Source organism: Spermophilus citellus, assembly GCF_964194105.1.
Source record: "Spermophilus citellus genome assembly, chromosome: 6".
Lineage (NCBI taxonomy): Eukaryota > Metazoa > Chordata > Mammalia > Rodentia > Sciuridae > Spermophilus > Spermophilus citellus.
In genome coordinates, this window is record NC_138187.1 from 39,192,251 (window position 1) to 39,211,229 (window position 18,979).

Consider the following 18,979-nt stretch of genomic DNA (forward strand, 5'->3'; position numbering starts at 1 on the left):
GAGTCTAGCGCATGGGATGGGGTTGGAGAGGTCAGATCCCCAAATCAGGTTGACTCCGGGGTTTGTGGGGGAAACCTCACTTCGTTGGCCCGTGAGACACCACTATCCATCTCTTCCCTGTGCTGAAATTATTTCTGGCACCTTGGATGTGTGTGCCATTTTCCCACGAGATCCCCTAAGCCATTTGAAGCCAGGATTCTTTATTCCCCAGTCCTGTCCTCAAATCTTGTCAGCACACCTTGGTGTTGAAGGAGCTCTGGCCTCAGAGCTGTGAGAATAATAAAACCTCTTTTTCCATCAGAGAAATGAATAGAACAATAAAAAGAAATGGAAGCAATGAATAGTAAGAATGTTTTGAGAGTTAAGCAAGGGGGAGTTATATATAGCTCCTGTTATGCCAAGCTACTTTTTATGTGTTAAAAGCGTAACTTTTTGGGGTTGGGGTTGTGGCTCAGTGGTAGCGCACTTGCCTAGCATGCATGAGGCAGTGAGTTCAATTCCTGGTACCACGTAAAAATAAAAACAAATAAAATAAAGGTATTGTCCATCTACAACTAAAAAATATTTAAAAATAGTAAAAAAGTGTAAGTTGTTGAAAGAATCTTGGAAATTATCCTTCAGTCATCCACACTGGTTGGGTTCAGTCTTAAGAAATGTGCAGGCCTGACTTGTGCTAGAGGTGACAGGCAGGGACCTGTCCTCATGGGGTTTTCTTGCAGTTTTTTGCAGAGCACTGTGAAAATTTGGGCCAGACAAGAAAAGAATAATTTTCATTAGTATTATCAATATTGTTAACCAGTACTGGAAAAGTTTCGGTTGTCAGAAAGGAGGTGATTATCATTGTGTTTATTTTTCTTCTGAGAAAATCTTTGGGGGAGAACACTAACTGCCTGGGTACGATGATGCATGCTTGTAATCCCAGCAGTTTGGGAAGCTGAGGCAGGAGGATTGCAAGTTCAGAGCCAGCTTCCTCAATATAGTGAGGTGCTAAGCAACTTGGTGATAACCCTGAATCAAATTAACAAAAATAATAAAAAAAAATCAGGGCTGGGGATATGTCTCAGTGGTTAAGCAACTCTGGGTTCAATCCCTGCTGTAAATAAAAAGAACAAAACACTTCCCCAGGAAAGTTTGCTCAGCTGTTGTAATTTAGTATGCAGACCAGGTGGCTTAAGCACAGCCACTTATCAATCACATCCTGGAGGCTGGAAGCCTGAGATCAAGGTGTGGGAAGGAAGATTTCTCTTGAGGCCACCTCCTTGGCTTACAGATGTGGTTCTCTCTTTGTGCATGTCTGTATCCTAATCTCATAAAGACACTAGTCAGATAGGATTAGGATCCACCCCAGTGATCTCAGGGTACCTTAATTATTTTCTTACAAATCTCATCTCCAACTATAGTCATGTGCTGAGGTCCTGAGAAACATGGGTTTGGAGAAATGCAATTCAGCTGATGACACCTCTTTGGCTGTGTGGGCTTGTCAAGTCACCTCTCCTCTTGGGCCTTAGTGCGTCCACTCTGAAAAGGAGTGAATTGAGCCAGGACCCCCCTCTGCACCCGTGACCTGCTGATCCATCTGATGCCATCCTTCTTCCTCCTTTTTCTCCAACTAGGTGCTTGAAGCTGGCGTGTGCTTCCCTCCAGCGTCAGGGCTTCCACACTGCAGGGTGTTACTACAAGGGCCGGACAGGTGCTGAGCACCTATGGCTGAGTCGGCATTTAAAGGACCCATTTGTGAAGGCTGCGAAGGTGGAGAATTACCGCTGTCGAAGTGCCTTCAAGCTTCTGGAGATGAATGAGAGGCATCGGATTCTGTGGCCTGGCCTCCGTGTGTTGGACTGCGGGGCAGCTCCTGGAGCCTGGAGTCAGGTGGCAGTGCACAGCGTCAATGCCACAGGCAGAGGTGGGACCCCCATGCTCCTGGTAGCACCTTCTGATCACAAGTCTGAGGGAACGAAAGTGAGTTGTTTCCTGCCATGGACACAGCAGTTGAACTATTTCCTGAAGGCACATACTTATGAGTGGATTGATTAGTAGTGGTAATTGTAAAATCAGAATACTGACCTTTTCAAAGTGAAAGACAAAGTGGAAAGGTATAATGAAAATCACCACAAATTATATCAGCTGGGTGTACAACATATCGGTGTACTCCCTTCTGGAGTTTGTTTTTGTATGCATGCCTACATAACTACTTTCTTACATTTTGAGAAATTATGCCATGTTTTTCTTGCTAGTTGGAATCTTAATGGAATTTTTTTTTTTTTTTCACTAATGATATACTGACATCTTTCCAAGGCAGTACAGCTGAATCAACCCCAGAGGTTTCTAAGTCCTGTTCCTGCAGCCTGAGGGTTTCATGGAGGTCCCAGGGGGGACCCTCTAGGGCCTCAAGAAAGGCTTTGTGGCCAAGGCTCTGGATTCTCCACTCTGGGTCAGCCTGAGGACTCAGCGTTTTTCTTTTAAATTTTAGGGTTTTTGACAAAGATTTCTTTGACAGTTTCTATGTTAGGAAAGAGATAAAACAGTCACCCATACAACTTTAAAATGTAATGTTGGGACCTCCTAATAACTGATTTTAGTGATTTCTATTCCCCTGATGGCTTTCCAGAAGGATGAAAATGGCTCAGTTTAACTTGTAGGAAGAAGTGACAGGGCAAAGAATGCAAGGGTGACGTGAGCTTTCCTTCTCATTGTTGCAAAGTTGCAACCAAAGCTGTTTACTTTCTGTGGAAACTTCCTAAGTCTATAACACATGTGCATGATAAAGGAAAGAAAGGTCAAGAATGTCAGCTGAGATGTGAGGTGTCCCACTTTCCTCGGCTGAAAATATGGTTTTCACTTTTAAAAAGTGAGGTAGTCTTCAAAATTCTAATTTTATCTAGAAATAAAATTCATATCCTCCCTGTTCTGAGTTTTATTAAGCAGAGTAAACTTGAAAATCTGTGATTATACCCTTAATTTATCAACACTTAGCAACAGAGCTGAGATCCTCTGCAGTGCCACAGGGATGAGGTTCGGGCATGTGGAGTGGGGGTCTTTGTATATGGGGACAACATGGGAGGAGGAGGTGGAGGCTGAGAACAGGAATAGGCAGGAAGTCTTGTTTCAGGTTAGGTGAGGCTGCTATCTTTTTTGTTTTATAAAACCTCTTTTTGTTTTACAAGTAGTATTCCTCAAATATGGACAATGTGTCAATTTTTGTGTCTCATTTTGTATCTGTTCATTTTTCCCAACTCTGGCTTGTTTCCAGTGGTTTCTACATTGAAAGCAAATGGCTTAAGTTGTAGAATGGATTTATTGATTTTAATCCAGAGGCACTTTATGTACTGGTGTATCAGAATCTTTTCTTTTATCAAAAAGACCACCAAGGAAGTCAGGCACGGTGGTGCACATCTGTAATCCTAGAGGCTCAGGAAGCTGAGATGGGAGGATCACAAGTTGAAGGTCACTGTCAGCAATTTAGAGAGGCCCTAAGGAAATTATTGAGACCCTGTCTCAAAATAAAAAATCAGAAAGAAAGGGCTGGGATGTAGCTCACTGGTAAAGTGCCCCTGGCTTAAGTCCTCAGTACCAAAAAAAAAAAAAAAAAAAGAAAAGAAAACAAAACAAAACCCCACCACTAAGGAGAATCCTTTCACAGAGAGTGAATTTGAGGTAACATGCCAAAAGCAGGAAGAGAAGTCCTGGCTGTGGCCCCAGCTGTGCCTGTGACTAAGGATGACTGGCCTCAACTTCCTCAGCTGCCAAGTGAAGGACTGCCCACTGCCCTCTGCCCTCTGTGTGTCTCCATAGGCTGTTTGAATAGTGGGAGGGCTCCTGTCCACATATGCACATCTGTTCTTTTCCTTGGTCCTAGTGTCTTTATTTTGTGTTTCTGTGGAAAGATTTAGGATGTAAATAACATATCTACTGTTCCTTCTGTAGATTCCAGCTCTCCTGTTGGCTTTGTGCTTGGAGTGGATCTTCTTCACATAACTCCCCTGGAAGGAGCAACTTTTCTGTGCTCTGCTGATGTGACTGACCCGAAAACCTTGCAGAGGATCCTAGAACTGCTTCCTGGGGGGAGGGCAGATGTGATTCTGAGCGACATGGCACCCAATGCCACTGGGATCCAGGGGCTTGATCATGACAGGCTTATCGGCCTGTGCCTGTCACTTCTGGACATGGCTTCAGTTGTCCTGCACCCAGGGGGATCATTGCTTTGTAAGACCTGGGCTGGAAGTCTAAGCCAGCAATTTCAGAAGAGATTGACAGAGGAATTCCAGAACACAAGAACTGTGAAACCCACGGCCAGCAGGAAAGAATCATCAGAGGTGTACTTCTTGGCCACACAGTACTGTAGAAGGAAGGGCTCTGTGAAGCCATGAGAGGTCCTGCCATTCTTAAATGGATGCTGGGTCTTTTTAAACTGTGGATATGGCCTGAGTGCTTTCCTGAGGAGTGGCTGGGAGCTTTGCTGTGACCATGAAGGTCTTTGATTCAAACCAAACAGAGATGACATACTACATTTAAGGGCCATGAAAAATGATTAAAACCAGGCTTCTATATCATGATTTTTGCAGAGAAAGTTATCAGGAGAAAGATGTAGAGACTGAAGGATGTAAAGAGATGGGAGGATAAAAATGACTTGCTGAGACAGAGCAAGTAGAACTTTCTCAGCTTATAGACTCTTAGCCTAGTACAAAGAAACAGGTGTTCCTTTACTGCTTTCTGAACACAATAAATACATTGTTTCCCAGTTGTTATTTTGGCTATATAGTATAAAGTAGAAAAATCTGAAATTTCCATCTGGGGATTAATTTCCATCTTTCTGGTGAATAATCTGGAAATACCGATCTATCTTAAAACAGTGAGAACTCCCAGAGCAATTAGGAGAGACATTTGGTATGGATTTATGCACGGAGTGGGTGTGCTTTGGTTTGTGCTGGAAGTATGTATTGCTGTAGTGTAGCAGGCTCTCAAGACTATAAATTGCAAAGCCAGTAATGATGTGATGCGTTCATTTAGCCTTATTTTTCTAGGAACTCCATGCAGCTTTTTTTAAAAAAAATATTTATTTTGTAGTTTTAGGTGAACATAATATTTTTTTTTTGAACACAATATTTTTATGTGGTGCTGAGGATCAAACCCAGTGCCTCACTGAGCCACAACCCCAGCCCTCCATGTAGCTTTATGAGAGAATATAGATTGCATTATTTTAAGGAATTTCCATGACTTAAGTTTTGCTTTCAAGCCATTTCGCAAAGGGGAGGGTCCCTGAGGATGTGTCTATAGACTAACACTAATGTAATGCCAAAGGCCTGTGGAAAGACTGGGTGCCCTGGAGCGAATGAGTGCTAGGTCTTCTTCCAGCCTCCTGAAGGGGGCTGCTGATCAAGTATTTTTTCTCTCCATTTTATTTTTAGTTGTGGTCAGGTAAAATCCCTAGAAACTCCCGCATACCCACCCACTGCATTTCCCTCCTATCCATTTCCTTCCAGGACACACAGACTGGATCATCTGTCCTCTGGGGGAAGGAAACGTAAGTGCAGACCATTGGAGCAGCACCTTCCTAACAGGGGCTGGAGGGAGGAGGGGAGAATTCAGAAACACATCTTTTTTTTTTTTTTTTTTTTTTAAAGAAAAACGGGGAGAGAGAGAGAGAGAATTTTTATATTTATTTTATAGTCATCGGCGGACACAACATCTTTGTTTTGTATGTGGTGCTGAGGATCGAACCCGGGCCACACGCATGCCAGGCGAGCGCACTACCGCTTGAGCCACATCCCCAGCCCCTCAGAAACACATCTTCATAGGTGGAAATGTCACCATACTCCATCGGATTTTCCCTCCTTTGAAAGTCGCCCCAGCTGTCTGTACCGGCTCAGACCGGTGCTGTGCACTCTGATGGGGAGGACAGAGCTCTGGGGAGCAGCATAAATACTATGTATTGCCAGTGGTCCCGGAGAAGAAGAAAAGAACGTATTTTAATTAAACCAAACTGTACAAGCAAGATTTGGGGAAGAGTCAAGAATGCAAATAAGTTTGTCCCTAAGTAGCCACTGTGGGCGCTGCTATTCAGAACATTACGGCGCGAGGCGGTGGCCGTAGTGCAAGCGTGTTCGGTGGGGTGGCCGGGCGGCCCGAAGGTGCGGTGTTCCAGATCTGCTTCCGAGTCCCATTCTGCTCTGGCTTCCCGGGTTGGGCGGCTCCGGGTGGGGACACGGAGCCCCAGGGGGTGAGGCGCGCAGACTCGTTTCTTTACGGCGGGCCTCCAATCGGTCTCGCGAGAGCGCCGGCTCATATCTCGCGATAAGTGGGCGCGGGCGGAGCGGAGGGAGATCCGAGCAGCGGCGGCAAGCGCGAGCAGGCGACTGAGGTGAGCGGTGGAGGGCTAGGCGCGGGGTCGCGGGCTCGGGATCCCGGGGGCTGGGCGGCGCGGCGGAGAGGGCCCTGGCCCAGGGCTGACCGCAGTCGGCGCGGGTGCCGCCCCCTACGTCCCGGCGGTCTGGAGACCCCACGTCCCTTTCGCACCGCTAGAGATTGGGGCGCAGCCCCTGCTGTCCTAGCAGCGTCCGTCGTTCTGTTGGGGTCTGCGCGGAGCCCTGTTCTGGAGACCCCTGGTCTACCCTCGCCACCTGTCCCTGCCCCTGTCATGACGGGGTCTGTAAGCGCTTTGCCTGGGAGACCCTCGCCTGCACTCGCCCCCTAGCCGCTCTTAGTGACCTGGGCCAGTCAAGTCGCAGCTGTGGCTCCTCTGAGCATCCATTGGCAAGAGGCCCCTAGGGAGCTAGAGCCAGCGCGTGGAGAGAAGTGGTGACTGCTGTCCCCCTGAGCCGCCCCGGCTGTCTGCACTGGCCAAGCAGGCATCTTGTTGCTGCTTCTGGAGGCACCGTGTGCCCAGAGTCCAGCTGTTTGGGGTAGTGGCGGGGATAGTGTGTGTTTAGAGAAGGCAGGATTCACCAGGGGATCAGGGCAGTGAGTTTTCTTGGACACTTCTTACTTTTAGTTTTATTTTTTGATATTGGAGATTGAACCTAAGAGCGCTTTACCACTAAGCTACATCTCCAGCCATTTTCATTTTTTGAGATAGGGTTTCGCTAAATTGCTGAGGGTCTTGTTAAGTTGCCTAGGCTGGCCTCTGCATTTGCAGTCCTCCAAATGATTGGGATTACAGGCTTGCACCACTTTGCGTGGATCTTGGTCACTTATTTAAATTTTCTCTGCCATTTCTCTTTTGAGGCTGGAAAGGTAGTATGCTCCTGACTCCCATATCAGGGGCTGTCCAGAGGTGTTGGGGGTTCCACCTTCAGGTGGCTGGAAGGTTTGAGCCTCAGGTGTGTATGGTGTGGATGGAGCAGCTTGGTTCCAGGAAGTTGAAAATACAGTGTTCTTTTCATTTTAGTATATTAATGGGGATGGTGTTTGGAGAAGAGGATGGAAAGTGTGGCTCTGGTCTGAACTTGGAAAATAGATTTGGGCTTGGAGGGTAGAGCTCTGTTTCCTGCCTGGGTTTACCAGGCTCACAGCACTGAAAGCGCAGATCGACTCCATTCTCAAGGTTCTTTTAAGTCAGAAACTCGGAGACAAGCTAAGTTATTGTTATTATTTTTTTTCTTCTGGAGACAGGGTCTTGCTTTGTTGTCCAGGCTGGCCTCAAACTTGAGATAGTCCTTCCTCAGTCTCCTAAGTAGCTAAGATTATGAGCACCCACTCAAAAAAAAAATGTTTTTAAAGGGGTTTGTGTGTATTTTCATTCTGATACCAAAGGGAAATGAACTAGCACTGCCCCTTCCTAAGGGGAGAAATAGTATGTGCCTGTGGGGGGAGTTTAAGCCTCTTGGCCATAAATGTACGTGGGATGTTCCACACCTTTTGGCTGGTGGCAGCTGGCATGACATGTAGTAAGCACAGGTGTTGAGGAAGCAGTTCTTTTACACATGAGCTTGTGGAATGCATGCTACCTTCAGACTAATCAGACCCAGCTTCTGATCTCTTCTGTACCTTTTTTTTTTTTTTTTTTTGAGCCACTTCACCAGCCCTTTTTATTTTTTATTTTGAGACAGGGTCTTGCTAAGTTGCTTAGGGCTTGCTAAGTTGCAGGGGCTGGCTTTGAACTTGTGATGTTCCTGCCTCAGCTTCCCCAGCCTCTGGGATTACAGGTGTGTGCCACCGCACCCAGCCGTTCTGTACCTTTTTTTAAATGATTTTTTTCCACAATAGTTTTATTCTATTTATTTATTTTTATGTGGTGCTGAGGATCGAACCTAGGGCCTCACACATGGTAAGTAGGTGCTCTACCACTAAGCTACAACCCCAACCCCAGTCTTGTTCTGTACCTTTTCGAAGCTTCAGTTTCATCATCTGTAAAATTTCTGAGAAGACTGAATACATCAACTTGTTTTGAAGATTGAGCTGTTGTTTTCTAATATATAAGCAGAGTGCTGGTCAAATGTGAGATGACAGTTGCACAATCTACCATTTGGGTACATGTGGGATGCCTCCTCTCTGGGACTTGGTTGGAGGGAGTGATGGCACTTACTGCTATTGCTGTTAATGTGAAGTCACACTTGTGTTCCTGTGCCCACCATTGCCTTTATCATGCTGTTGCATGCTTTGTTTCTGATTTCCCAGAGGCTGCTGGGCTGCTGAGCATCTTCTCTAGAGAGCTGACTGTCCATTTTTTTTTTGGCCAGTACTCAAATAGTGACTTGGTGACCGTTTTTTCTCCCCCAGTTCTGAGCATTGAACTCATGGGCTTGTGCATGCGAGGCGAGCATTTTGCTACTGAACTATATCCCCAGCTCTTTTTATTTTGAGACAGGATCTCACTAAATTACTGAGGCTGGCCTCAGACTTGTGATTCTCCAATCTTAACCTCCTGAGTCATTGGGATTACAGGTATGGTTACTGAGCCTGGTGTTTGCATGCTTTTATGCCTCATTTCCTCTTGGTAAATTGGTGGCGTGAACTCTTTGTTTCCTTTGAAGAAAGTGGTTGTGGGCTCTGAGAAGGCATTAGGGCTGTCCAAAAGCATTGCTGATGGTGGCATCTGATGATCTGTGGAAATGCTGACTCTGACTTTTTTTGTTCTCCCAGAAGGAAAGTGACCATGGAAGACCTGGGGGAGAACACCACTGTCTTGTCTACCCTGAGATCTCTGAACAACTTCATTTCTCAGCGAGTGGAGGGAGGATCCGGTCTGGATGTGTCCACCTCTGCCCCAGGTTCTTTGCAGATGCAGTACCAGCAGAGCATGCAGGTGAGGGGCATGTGCTGGGTGGGGTCTCTGTTAAAGACACCTGGGCTCAGGTGGGGCCTGTTCAAGTTCTACACAATTGAGGCAGGTGAGTATTAGGTAGGCTTAGAGGCCAGTTGTCTTCCAGATCTCATCCTGGGCATTTATCATTTGGGGTGCTAGTTGGAGACCAGGACCTGCCCTGAACTGTCATGGTTAAAGGCTTGCCTCATAAGCACCCCAAGAGTGGACATGTGCATAGCCGTGGGTTCATACTGATATATTCATGGATGCCAAAAAGCCAGTCTGTTCATTTAATTGAGGACAAAACCCAACTGCGTAGGAGCATGGGTGCCAGAATTATGAGCATACTGTCCCCTTGAAGATGTAACATAGAGAGGCTGTATTGTAAACACAGGCACCTGGTCGCCTAGTCAGCCTAATGAGAAAGCCAGGGCAATAAGCAGAGGGACTGGATATTCTGTTTTAGCCCATGGGGGCAATTTGCAGATCCTGTGATTTTTGCAGTTTTCTCTGATTCCAAGTTCTTGAGAATGCTCACTATGGATACAGTTGCAAAGGGTTCAGGTCTCCTGAAGGACTTCAGGCCCTAGAGAGTCATGGGCTTAGTCCTATTCTGGGCTGGGACATCTGGGCCCCCAAGTAAAGATGTGGTGTCTTGGCCTTGCCTGAGCCCTGTCACTGCACCATTGCTGTACCATCCTCCTCTCGGTCTTCCCTGCTTGTGTCTATCTTTCTCTTGTCCACCCTGCATGTGCTGTGACCCATGTCAACTGAACCAGGTAAGGCTCATGTACTGATTGGCAAAAAGGATGGTGTTTGTGTGGTTTATTCAGTGATGGAATTACTGTTAGTTAGAGCACTGAGTTGCACACTGCCATTTCTTGGGTCATTATTCTGAGATTAGACCTATTATACTTTTTGTGGTTAAAAAAAAAAATATATTTTTTGTAACCTGGGAATTGAACTCAGGGGGCACTCTCTCACTGAGCACATCTAGCCCCCTCCAGGCTTCCCTCCCCTCCCCCCCCCTTTTTTAAATTTTGAGACAAGGTCTCACTAAGTTGATGAGGCTGGCCTTGAACTTGGAGGTTCTCTTATCTCAACCTCCTGAGTCACTGGGATTATAGGTGTGTACCACCACTGTTATGAAGAGGCAGTGTTAATAGGTGGTTATTATCTTTGATTTCTGGCAAAATAAATTGGTAACTTTGGTCTTAAAAAATGCTATGATTTTAAAAAGTGGCATAATGTTATTGATGCAAATGTCTGGGAAATTTAGCTTGTCAAAATCCATGGGAAAATGTATGCCAGATATCGAGGTGCACGCCTGTAATCCCAGTGGCTCAGGAGGCTGAGATAGGAGGACCGTGAGTTCAAAGCCAGCTTCACGATGGCAAGGCGCTTAGCAACTCAGTGAGATCCTGTCTCTAAATAAAATACAAAATAGGGCTGGAGAGGTGGCTCAGTGCCTGAGTGCCTCTGAGTTCAGTAATCCCAGATACCAAAAAAAAAAAAAAAAAAAAAAATCCATGGGAGCTGGGGATATAGCTCAGTTCAGTTGGTAGAATGCTTGCCTCACATGCTCAAGGTCCTGGGTTCAATCCCCAGCATCACCAAAAAAAAAAAAAAAAAAAAAAAGGAAAATCATGGGATTCTTTAATCAGAATTGGACCTTGGAGGTCCCCATTGTTTACTGTTACAGACTTCCTCAGGTAGGGATCAATGATCAGTCTGTACCCAAGTAAGGTGGGTAGGAATCATGATTACAGACCTGTCTGGGACCTGACTCTGGTCATGTCCTGCCCTGGATGCCAGTCATGGTTCTTTTTCTTCCTTTCAAGGCTCCCTGAGTTGTAGGTGAGGGACCTGAGGACAATCTGGGGAATTTGGAGGCAAAGATAGATGGGGTGTCTTGTCTGCCAGGTGCCTGCCCCTCTTTTTAGCCCTTGTTTTAGTTGGAAGTATTTAGTTGGGAGTGTATTAAAAAACCTCAGTGTTGTTTAAACACAAAGGAAAGTTTTAAGTTGTTCTTGACACATAGCCGGCGGGCAAGTATGGTGCCCTTGGTCCCTGTGTGGTGACATCCCTATAGATGAAGAGATTCTGACTTTCTGAGACAGAGTTAAGAATGAGAAGGCTAGTGAGTATGAAGAATGGGATTAGGAACCTCCAAATATCAACAGGTCAGAGTTACAATGAGGTGAAATGTAATGAGAATAAAGAAAGAACCCAGGTGGGAGGGCCAGGGGAGGAGCATTGCTTTAGCCAGGACCCTCACCCTGTGGGCACTGTTGGCATGGGGCTGGGCACTTTTTTTTTTGCAGAACTTTCCTGGGCACTGTCAGATGTTTAGCAACAATCCTGGGCTTCTGCCCTTGTGTATCCGTGGGCAGCAGCACTACTATTTCCATTCTGTAATAATCAGAAGTGTCTCCAGACAGTGCTAAGTGTCCCCTGGGGCAAGTTTGCCCCTGTAGGGGACCATGCTAGCCCAGTGGTTTACAGACTTTAATGTGTATGTGAGCCTCCTGAGAATGTGTCTAGAAGTGATTCTGATTCAGCTCAAGGGTCTGTGTAGGTTAAATGTTTGGGAGGTACCAGGCAGCAAGGCTTTGGTCCCAGTGAAAACAGTGACTCTGAGAGACTGTGGGCGTGTCCTCTGGGGCCCTTTGAGGCTTGAATCACCTGCAAGTACTTATCTCTTGTGGGCCTACTTCTAAAGTAGCCCCCAAATTCTGGCCCCATCGTAGACTCTGACCTTCTGGTTACTCAATTGAATGCTAACTTGGTGTTGTTGCAGTGGGATTTCGAAGATCTAATTAACGTTGCCAATCAATTAGTGGACCTTAAGTTGGGGAGGTTCCCTGGGTTTCTGATCTAATCACATGAGCCCCTTAAAAAGATTGAGTCCAGATGTTAGAGTCAGAAGAGTTGGACTCAGTAGGGGAGGGAGTAGGGCATGTGGTGAGGGGGGTGGGCAGCTTCCAGGTACTGACAGCTGAGAAGTGGATCTTGTCTTTCACTGGTGGGCTAGCTAGGGGTTCCTGCCAACTGCCTTAATTTTAGTCTTAAGAGACCTTGATCAGAGAACCCAGCCATATGTCTGCACTTCTGATCTGCAAAGCCCACCACCTGTTAATGAGTGGTGTTTTTAGCTGTCAAGTTTGTGGCAGTTTATTATACAGCTATAGAAAATGAACACACCTTCTTTCCTAGAACAAGCTCACCCACTGTCATCTTAAAATGTGTCTCCTTCTGATTCTCTTAATCTTTCCTTGCTTGTTGCCTCTCACCCACTTCCCACCTGGGGACCAAGACCTTGCTGGAGTGGCACTTGGGGTGTGTTGAGCTGAGCAACTTGCCTTGTTTGACGTGGCTGCTGAGGATTTTCTTTCTCTTTGGGTACGACCTTCTCAGTTGGAGGAAAGAGCAGAACAGATCCGTTCGAAGTCCTACCTCATCCAGGTGGAGCGGGAGAAGATGCAGATGGAGCTGAGTCACAAGAGGGCTCGAGTGGAGCTGGAGCGGGCAGCCAACACCAGCGCCAGGAACTACGAGGTGGGTCCAGGTGGGCAGGGTTTGTCCAATCAGCCTCTGGGGACAATAGGCTGGGTGCATGCTTACCAGGCTGTAAGAAGTCAGGAATCAGTCAGGGCAAACTGAGGCACTCTGCATGGGGATTGCCAGGTTGTTCCTCTGAGGATACCTATGGTGGGTCCATGTTAGCTGTGCTGGAGAAGGGTGGCTTGATATGGGGACAGCCACAAAGTGGGGATTCTCTGGCTGTGTTTACTGCTCAGTGAGGCCACAGTGCCAACAAATCTGCTAGGTGTCTTGGTTTCCTCTGTTCTCTGGAGAAATTGGAATGCAGATCTGGCAGATCTACCAAGTGGTGCAGGGGTGACAGGCTTAGAACATTACTGAGTTGCATGAATTGTCTCACCAGGGTGGTTGTAGGACCTCAGGAAAGTGCCCTACTCTCACTGCTATGCTTGCTCTTGGCTTCCCAGGACAGCAGGAAAGTGCAGCCTTGCAACTCCAGGAAGGCTCAGTCCAGGAACCTTCTGTCGGCATCGCTTTGATTAACAGTCCTTTGCCAGGTTTTCACTAAGTGCTGATCAGTTGTGGAAAGGCTGCCAAGATTCAGCCAGTGCCACAGACCAGGGAATCTCTCAGGCCTTCCTCCCTTTCTTTTCTGGCCCCCACTTGCCGTGTATACATGTGCTCACAGTTTCCTGTCCCTGTGTAGATCTCCTCCAGGGTGTAATGCAAATTGGACTGTTAGAGCCAGGAATGTAGATTCCTGCCTTGGTGTGCTGTCTGGGCTCATGAGCCAAGACTTTGAAGTGCCATTTGTTGAGTGGACAGACAATACCAGGGGCCCTTGGACTGTATGAATATGCAGTGCTAATGGAAATGGTCCTGGCTCTCAGGCAGAAGGATGGGCCCTGGAACTATTGGAGTTTCTCTGGGCAAAATGCCTTGAAGGTAGGGCCTGTGTGCCTGCCCTGGATCTCCAATGTCTGGCACAGTTGGTGGTGCCTTGTGAGTACCTAAGAGCATTTGAGTGAGGAGTTGCAGCAGGGTCTGTTAAAGCTCAGGGGCACAGAGTGACAAACTTGGGAACTTGAGAAGCTTTTCATGACCACAGACATGCTGAGGGGCCCCGGGAGCCATGGAAATTAGTCGTTTTCAGATTGTCTCTGGAGTCTTGGCTTCTATATTGTTTTTTCAGGGGCTGCCAGGTTGCTGGTAGGTGGGTGTGGAAGACAGGCACTCCTCTTCCTGAAAATATTGACTAGGTGGTAAGACCTAGGGTCTGAAAGCCTACCTGGGCTCCTCATCTGTGTTTGACTGGCAGTGCAGTAGTGATGTGTGGGAGGGCCCTGGGTTGACAGAGCAGTTTCTTTATTTTTGGGGGCTGGGATCAGGCCCATGTAGAACTCATGTGCTCTACCACTGAGCTATACCTCCAAGTCCCCTAATGGAAGATTCTTGTTCTGCCTTGCAAAAGGGTCCCCTGGCTATTTTAGAGGCTGCACTTGAAGTTGCATCCCCTTGAGTCCCCTTGTGGTGGAGATTGGCCTTCTTTCCATAAAGCTTCAGCCCTATGTGTGTGCTTTTATTAAACCTATGTGTGTGCTTTTTGGGCTGGAATGTCCTAGGAAAGGGTGGCATAAGCGTTTACTCTGAGTAGGACCTGGGGGAAGTTCCTGGTAGTCCTAGGAGGGAGCTGGTGCTGGCAGCTTCCTGCTGAATCAGGCTGGTTGAGCTAGAAGGCAGGGTGCTGGGTGGGTGGCATCACCATCTTTCTTCTTGGGATCTCGTTCCTACTATCTGGTCCTTTTTTAGGGTCTGAAGGTGAACCCTTCAGGACCTCATGAGTTGTCACAGTGGCATGTGTCCTAGTTCTGTCCCTTCCTCACCAGCATAGGCAACATGGCCTCCCTGAGGGTAATGATGTGTGGTGTCTTTGAAGGGCCGTGTGACCAGATATACTTGTGGCAGATCTAGCTCCCCTGTAAATGGTTCCGTTTGCAGGCTGACTTCCACCTGTCCCTGCTCCAGTCATTGGCTCGTTGGGAAGTGCAGACTCATTTTAATGATGGCCTGAGTGCAGTTCGACAAGATCTGCTGGTGCTGCAAAAGCTCAGCTTTTTTTCAAGGTCGATTCTGAATTTTACATTTTCCATGCTCCATCTCATCCCTGCTCATCACTGAGTAGTCAGTTTAATGAGTGTGTGGTGTCATCCATGCTGAGTGCCCTCCAAGGGCCCTGGTTTCTTTCAGTGGGAACTGTTATGCTACTGTGGCAGAAGCACTGGCACTGCCATCCCAGTCCCAGGTTTTCACCTGGTTTTGCTGGGGACTTGGCTGATGGTTCTGTCTGGCTATTCTGTGGGCCTGAATGGCCTAAGTCGGGACTGGAGTGTCCTTGTCCTGATACTCCTTTGGGATTTCAACTCTCTCTGGCCATGATCTTCCTTCTCCATAGCGTGAGGTTGACCGCAACCAGGAGCTCCTGGCGCGTATTCGGCAGCTTCAGGAGCGGGAGGCTGAGGCTGAGGAGAAGATGCAAGAGCAACTGGAGCGCCATAAGCTGTGCAAACAGAGCCTGGACGCTGCCAGCCAGCAGCTGCGGGAAAAGGAGGATGGCCTGGCCACAGCCAGCGAGGTAAGCACGGGCCTGCCTGCAGGCCCTGGGGTTTGCTTTCTTGCCTTCAGCCATTTTCCAAGGGAAAAGAACAAGTGACCTCCCAACTTCACCTAGTAGCAAAGAGGCATCCTTTAAACTATGCTCCTCACATGTGCACCTGCAGTTTTTGCATGGTCATAATCAGAGTAAATAAATTAATTTTCCATTCTGTGATTTTCAATTAGTAAGTGGAGCCCTTTTTTTGTTCTTTGTAAATATGAATTTTAGTGGTTGGCTAATCCATTTTTGTCCTTTTTCCAGTGTTTGGTTTCCTTGTGTTTGCCCTGATAGCCCCCTGACACGCAGTTTTGTGCATGCACTCTGTTTATTTCTGTTATGTTTTGTTTGGACAGACCCGAGGAATAGGGTGGCAGACCCAGTCACAGCTCTGTGGTGGTTGTTGCTAGTTGCTGGGTTGTGTTGATAACCACCACAGAGTATCTAGTATTGCTATAGCTTTCCCTGTTCGTAGATGGTGGTATGTTCTGGAAATACTTTTTTCTTTTTTTCCAGAAGATGTAAGTAGGTGCCTCTGGATTTGCATTTCTTTGATTATCAGCAAAGTCTTTTAGCATCTCTCAGCATCAGAGACTGCCTTTGAACCAGGATGTATATGAACTGTAGTCTCAGGGACAGCTATGTATGTTGTAGAGACAGCCTGAACGTTAGTGCTGGTGGGTACTGGACTCCTCTGACCTTCCTTGTCCCTCTTTTGTGGTGTTCAAGATCACAGGTGCCGAGAGGAAACAGATGAGAACCGCCTGAGGGGGGGGACACCGTGTCGCATCATTGGTATTCTGTCTCCGTGTGGCTTTCTCCACTTGATAGATCCTCAGGAGCGGGCTGCAGGTTATTTTTGCCTTGGCAGCACTGGGGAGCATGTTAAGGTTGTTCCCACATCAGTCTTCTGAAGTGAGTGTTGGCAGGAGAGGAGGCGTGATCAGCTTCCAGAGAAGCTGGCTCCTGCTTCCGGAGAAGTGGGCTCTCTGTGGGCCCTGGGATCTGCGTTTTGGGCCGTGTCGCTGTTCTGTGGCCAAAGGAAGCTATACATATACTTCAGTGAAGGGTAGAAGAGGTGGTCCTGAGTGGGGCCATGTCTTCAGAGAAGCCCTCTCTCATCACTCAGTTCAAAGTCATAGGTCTTCCCCGTTGACTGCATTCTCCTATCATAGTGCCCCAGTTTATGTTACTTGCCACTCTGAAGTTCTCCGTTTCATCTGTTTACTTTCTGATGGTCTGACTTTCCCCAGGATGTTTGTCCTCCATCAGGGCAGGCTGGCTCTGGTGTAGTGCTTAGTGCTCAGTGCGTGTTTACTGAACTCAGCAGGCCATTGATGGATGTGTGTGTGTGTGTGTGTGTGTGTGTGTGTTTAAAAAATATATATTTAAATATATATATTTAGTTGTTGATGGATCTTTATTTTATTTATATGTGGTGCTAAGAATCAAACCCAGTGCCTCACACATGCTAGGCAAGCACTCTACAACGGACCCACAACCCCAGCCCAGTGGATGTGTTTTTAATATCTCCATTTCTTTTTTCTTTTTCTTTCTTTTTTTGGTATGGGGGTTTAACCTTAGGGCATCCCTAGCTCTTTTTATTTTTTATTTTGAGACTGGGTCTCACTTGTTTAGGGCCTTGCTAAATTGCTGAGGCTGGCCTTGAACTTTTGATCCTTCTGTCTCAGCTTCCTGAGTTGCTCTGATTATAGGCGTGAGCCACCATGCCTGGCACCTCTGTTGTTTTTTGAGTCCCTCTGTGGTGCTCACTCTTGTGATAAAGTGAACCATACAGATTGTTGAGTATGGGGTGCCCCATGTGTGTCCCCTAGAGGGTCATGCTTTGAATAGCACCAGTGTGTTTCCCTGGGTCCTGGGTTGGGTACAGTTCTCAGGAAAAAGAAAGGAGTGCTGTGGCTTCTCTGCAGAGGATGCCACCTCTGGAGGCCCCTTGCCCCCTACAGTTCTACCCAGTGTGACTTACTGTGGTGAGGTTGCTGGACCCACCGTCTTGCCCTCTGTGTGGGCTCCCTAGGGTGGAATTTAGGCTGTGTTAGTTTGCATGACAAGGAACAGGGCTGGTTTTTTTGTGTTGGCTTGACCAGCATGCTCTTTCCCTCAGGAAGGGGTTGGTGGTGGATGAGGTGATGTCAGAGCAAAGAGTGGTGGTTCCTTCACATGCTTATTCTGTGGTGTCAGGTGGACTTGTCCCTCCTGGAGGCTGCTGGATGGGCCCTGCTGGTTTTGCTCTGGGATTGTCTCTTTCTGAGTACTGTAGCCAACCCAGCTGGTTCTAAACCAGCTTGCTGGCCTGGGAGTGCTGCATCCTTACTGATGGTTGGAATTGTGGTGTGAGGATGGTTAGAGGAAGAATTCTGGGTTGAGAGCATAATGAGAGCCAAAGAGTGGAGGGAGGCTAAGGTGGATGCATGGTGTAGGGACACAGTGGGCCTAGGGTAATGGGTATAGAGGCCACCAGGCCTGAGAGGCTAGGCCCATTCTGGCTAGTGGCAGCTTTGCTCTGGGAATCCCAGGACTAGCTTTCCTCGAGGGCCTGGTTGTAACCCAGATCTGTCTGTCAGCTTATGGGGACTATGACCCAGGGTTCTGGCCTGCAATACTTCTGAGAGTGTCTGTCTCATTTACCCAGGTGTAGGCTCCCCAGGGATGGGCTCTGTTCCCACCCCATGGTAACAGGCAGGAAGTGATGGCTCTTCCTTTCACTGTAACTTGCCGGGAAGTTACGTTTGCATCCATGAGCCACCTGGAATCCCCTCTCCTTTCAGACCATCAATGTGTTAAAGGGTCGTGTCTCAGAGCTGCAATGGAGTTTGATGGACCAGGAGGTGCAGGTGAAGCGCTTGGAGTCTGAGAAGCAGGAGCTGAAGGAGCAGCTTGACCTGCAGCTCAGGTGAGGGGAAAGGAGCTTGGGGATGCGGGGCTTTGCCTCTGTGTCTGTGCCAGGCCCTGGATGCTTTTCTCACCGCAGGCTGCAGGAGGGACTGACACAAGGCCTCTGAAACTGGGATTCTGAGTGCTAGGATAGGGGGTGTTTTAAATGTTTTTGAGCCAGGATGAGGGCAGCAGCTCCTCCTTCTCAGGGTGGCACACCTTTTCAGAGCAGGCTTCCAGAGAAGATCTTATGCTGAGCTAGGTTTTGAAGAACATGCAAGATGTCCCTTGGGTTTGTGTGGGCTGTGGATGGGAAAGGACATTTTAGGTTTGGGGGACATGGTAAGCAAGATAGATGTGGGAAAATCTGGAGGATGGTGTGGTCAGGAGGCTTTGGGTTCTCTCCTGAGGAGTTGACCCTTCCCTTACCAGCTGTAATCTGAATTTTTTGCTTCTTGGGGAGAGGGGTGATCAGGTCTGAGTGGGTCCTTTCTGTGGTTGCATCAGGTCTGGTGATCACTGGTGGAGGGTGAGCAGTGTGTGGAGAACTGTGGGGTGCTGTCGGTGGCCGATGTTCATCCACGGCACCATCCAGATGAGAGCCACTGCAGGGGCTACTCCAGGACCTGGGTGTACCCTTGTAGTGGCCT

General features: G+C 47.7%; 2 protein-coding genes across 4 annotated transcripts in view; both read left to right on the forward strand.

The window, feature by feature from the left end:
* Nucleotides 1–4,740, forward strand: part of MRM2 (mitochondrial rRNA methyltransferase 2) — a 34,048-nt gene extending 29,308 nt beyond the window's left edge. For both annotated transcript variants that reach the window (XM_081298595.1, XM_081298596.1), the window contains exons 2-3: nt 1,614–1,903; nt 3,925–4,740. In XM_081298595.1, the coding sequence (XP_081154721.1) occupies nt 1,614–1,903; nt 3,925–4,367 (733 nt within the window). In that variant the 3' untranslated portion in view covers nt 4,368–4,740. The remainder of the gene's footprint in view (nt 1–1,613; nt 1,904–3,924) is intronic.
* Nucleotides 4,741–5,661: 921 nt separating this feature from the next.
* MAD1L1 (mitotic arrest deficient 1 like 1) overlaps nt 5,662–18,979 on the forward strand; it is a 356,498-nt gene continuing 343,180 nt past the window's right edge. Inside the window, exons 1-5 of one of the 2 annotated variants that reach the window (XM_081297224.1) lie at nt 5,662–6,358; nt 9,079–9,241; nt 12,659–12,799; nt 15,237–15,416; nt 18,224–18,348. In XM_081297224.1, the coding sequence (XP_081153350.1) occupies nt 9,092–9,241; nt 12,659–12,799; nt 15,237–15,416; nt 18,224–18,348 (596 nt within the window). In that variant the 5' untranslated portion in view covers nt 5,662–6,358; nt 9,079–9,091. The remainder of the gene's footprint in view (nt 6,359–9,078; nt 9,242–12,658; nt 12,800–15,236; nt 15,417–18,223; nt 18,349–18,979) is intronic. The other variant, XM_081297225.1, reaches the window with a different exon arrangement.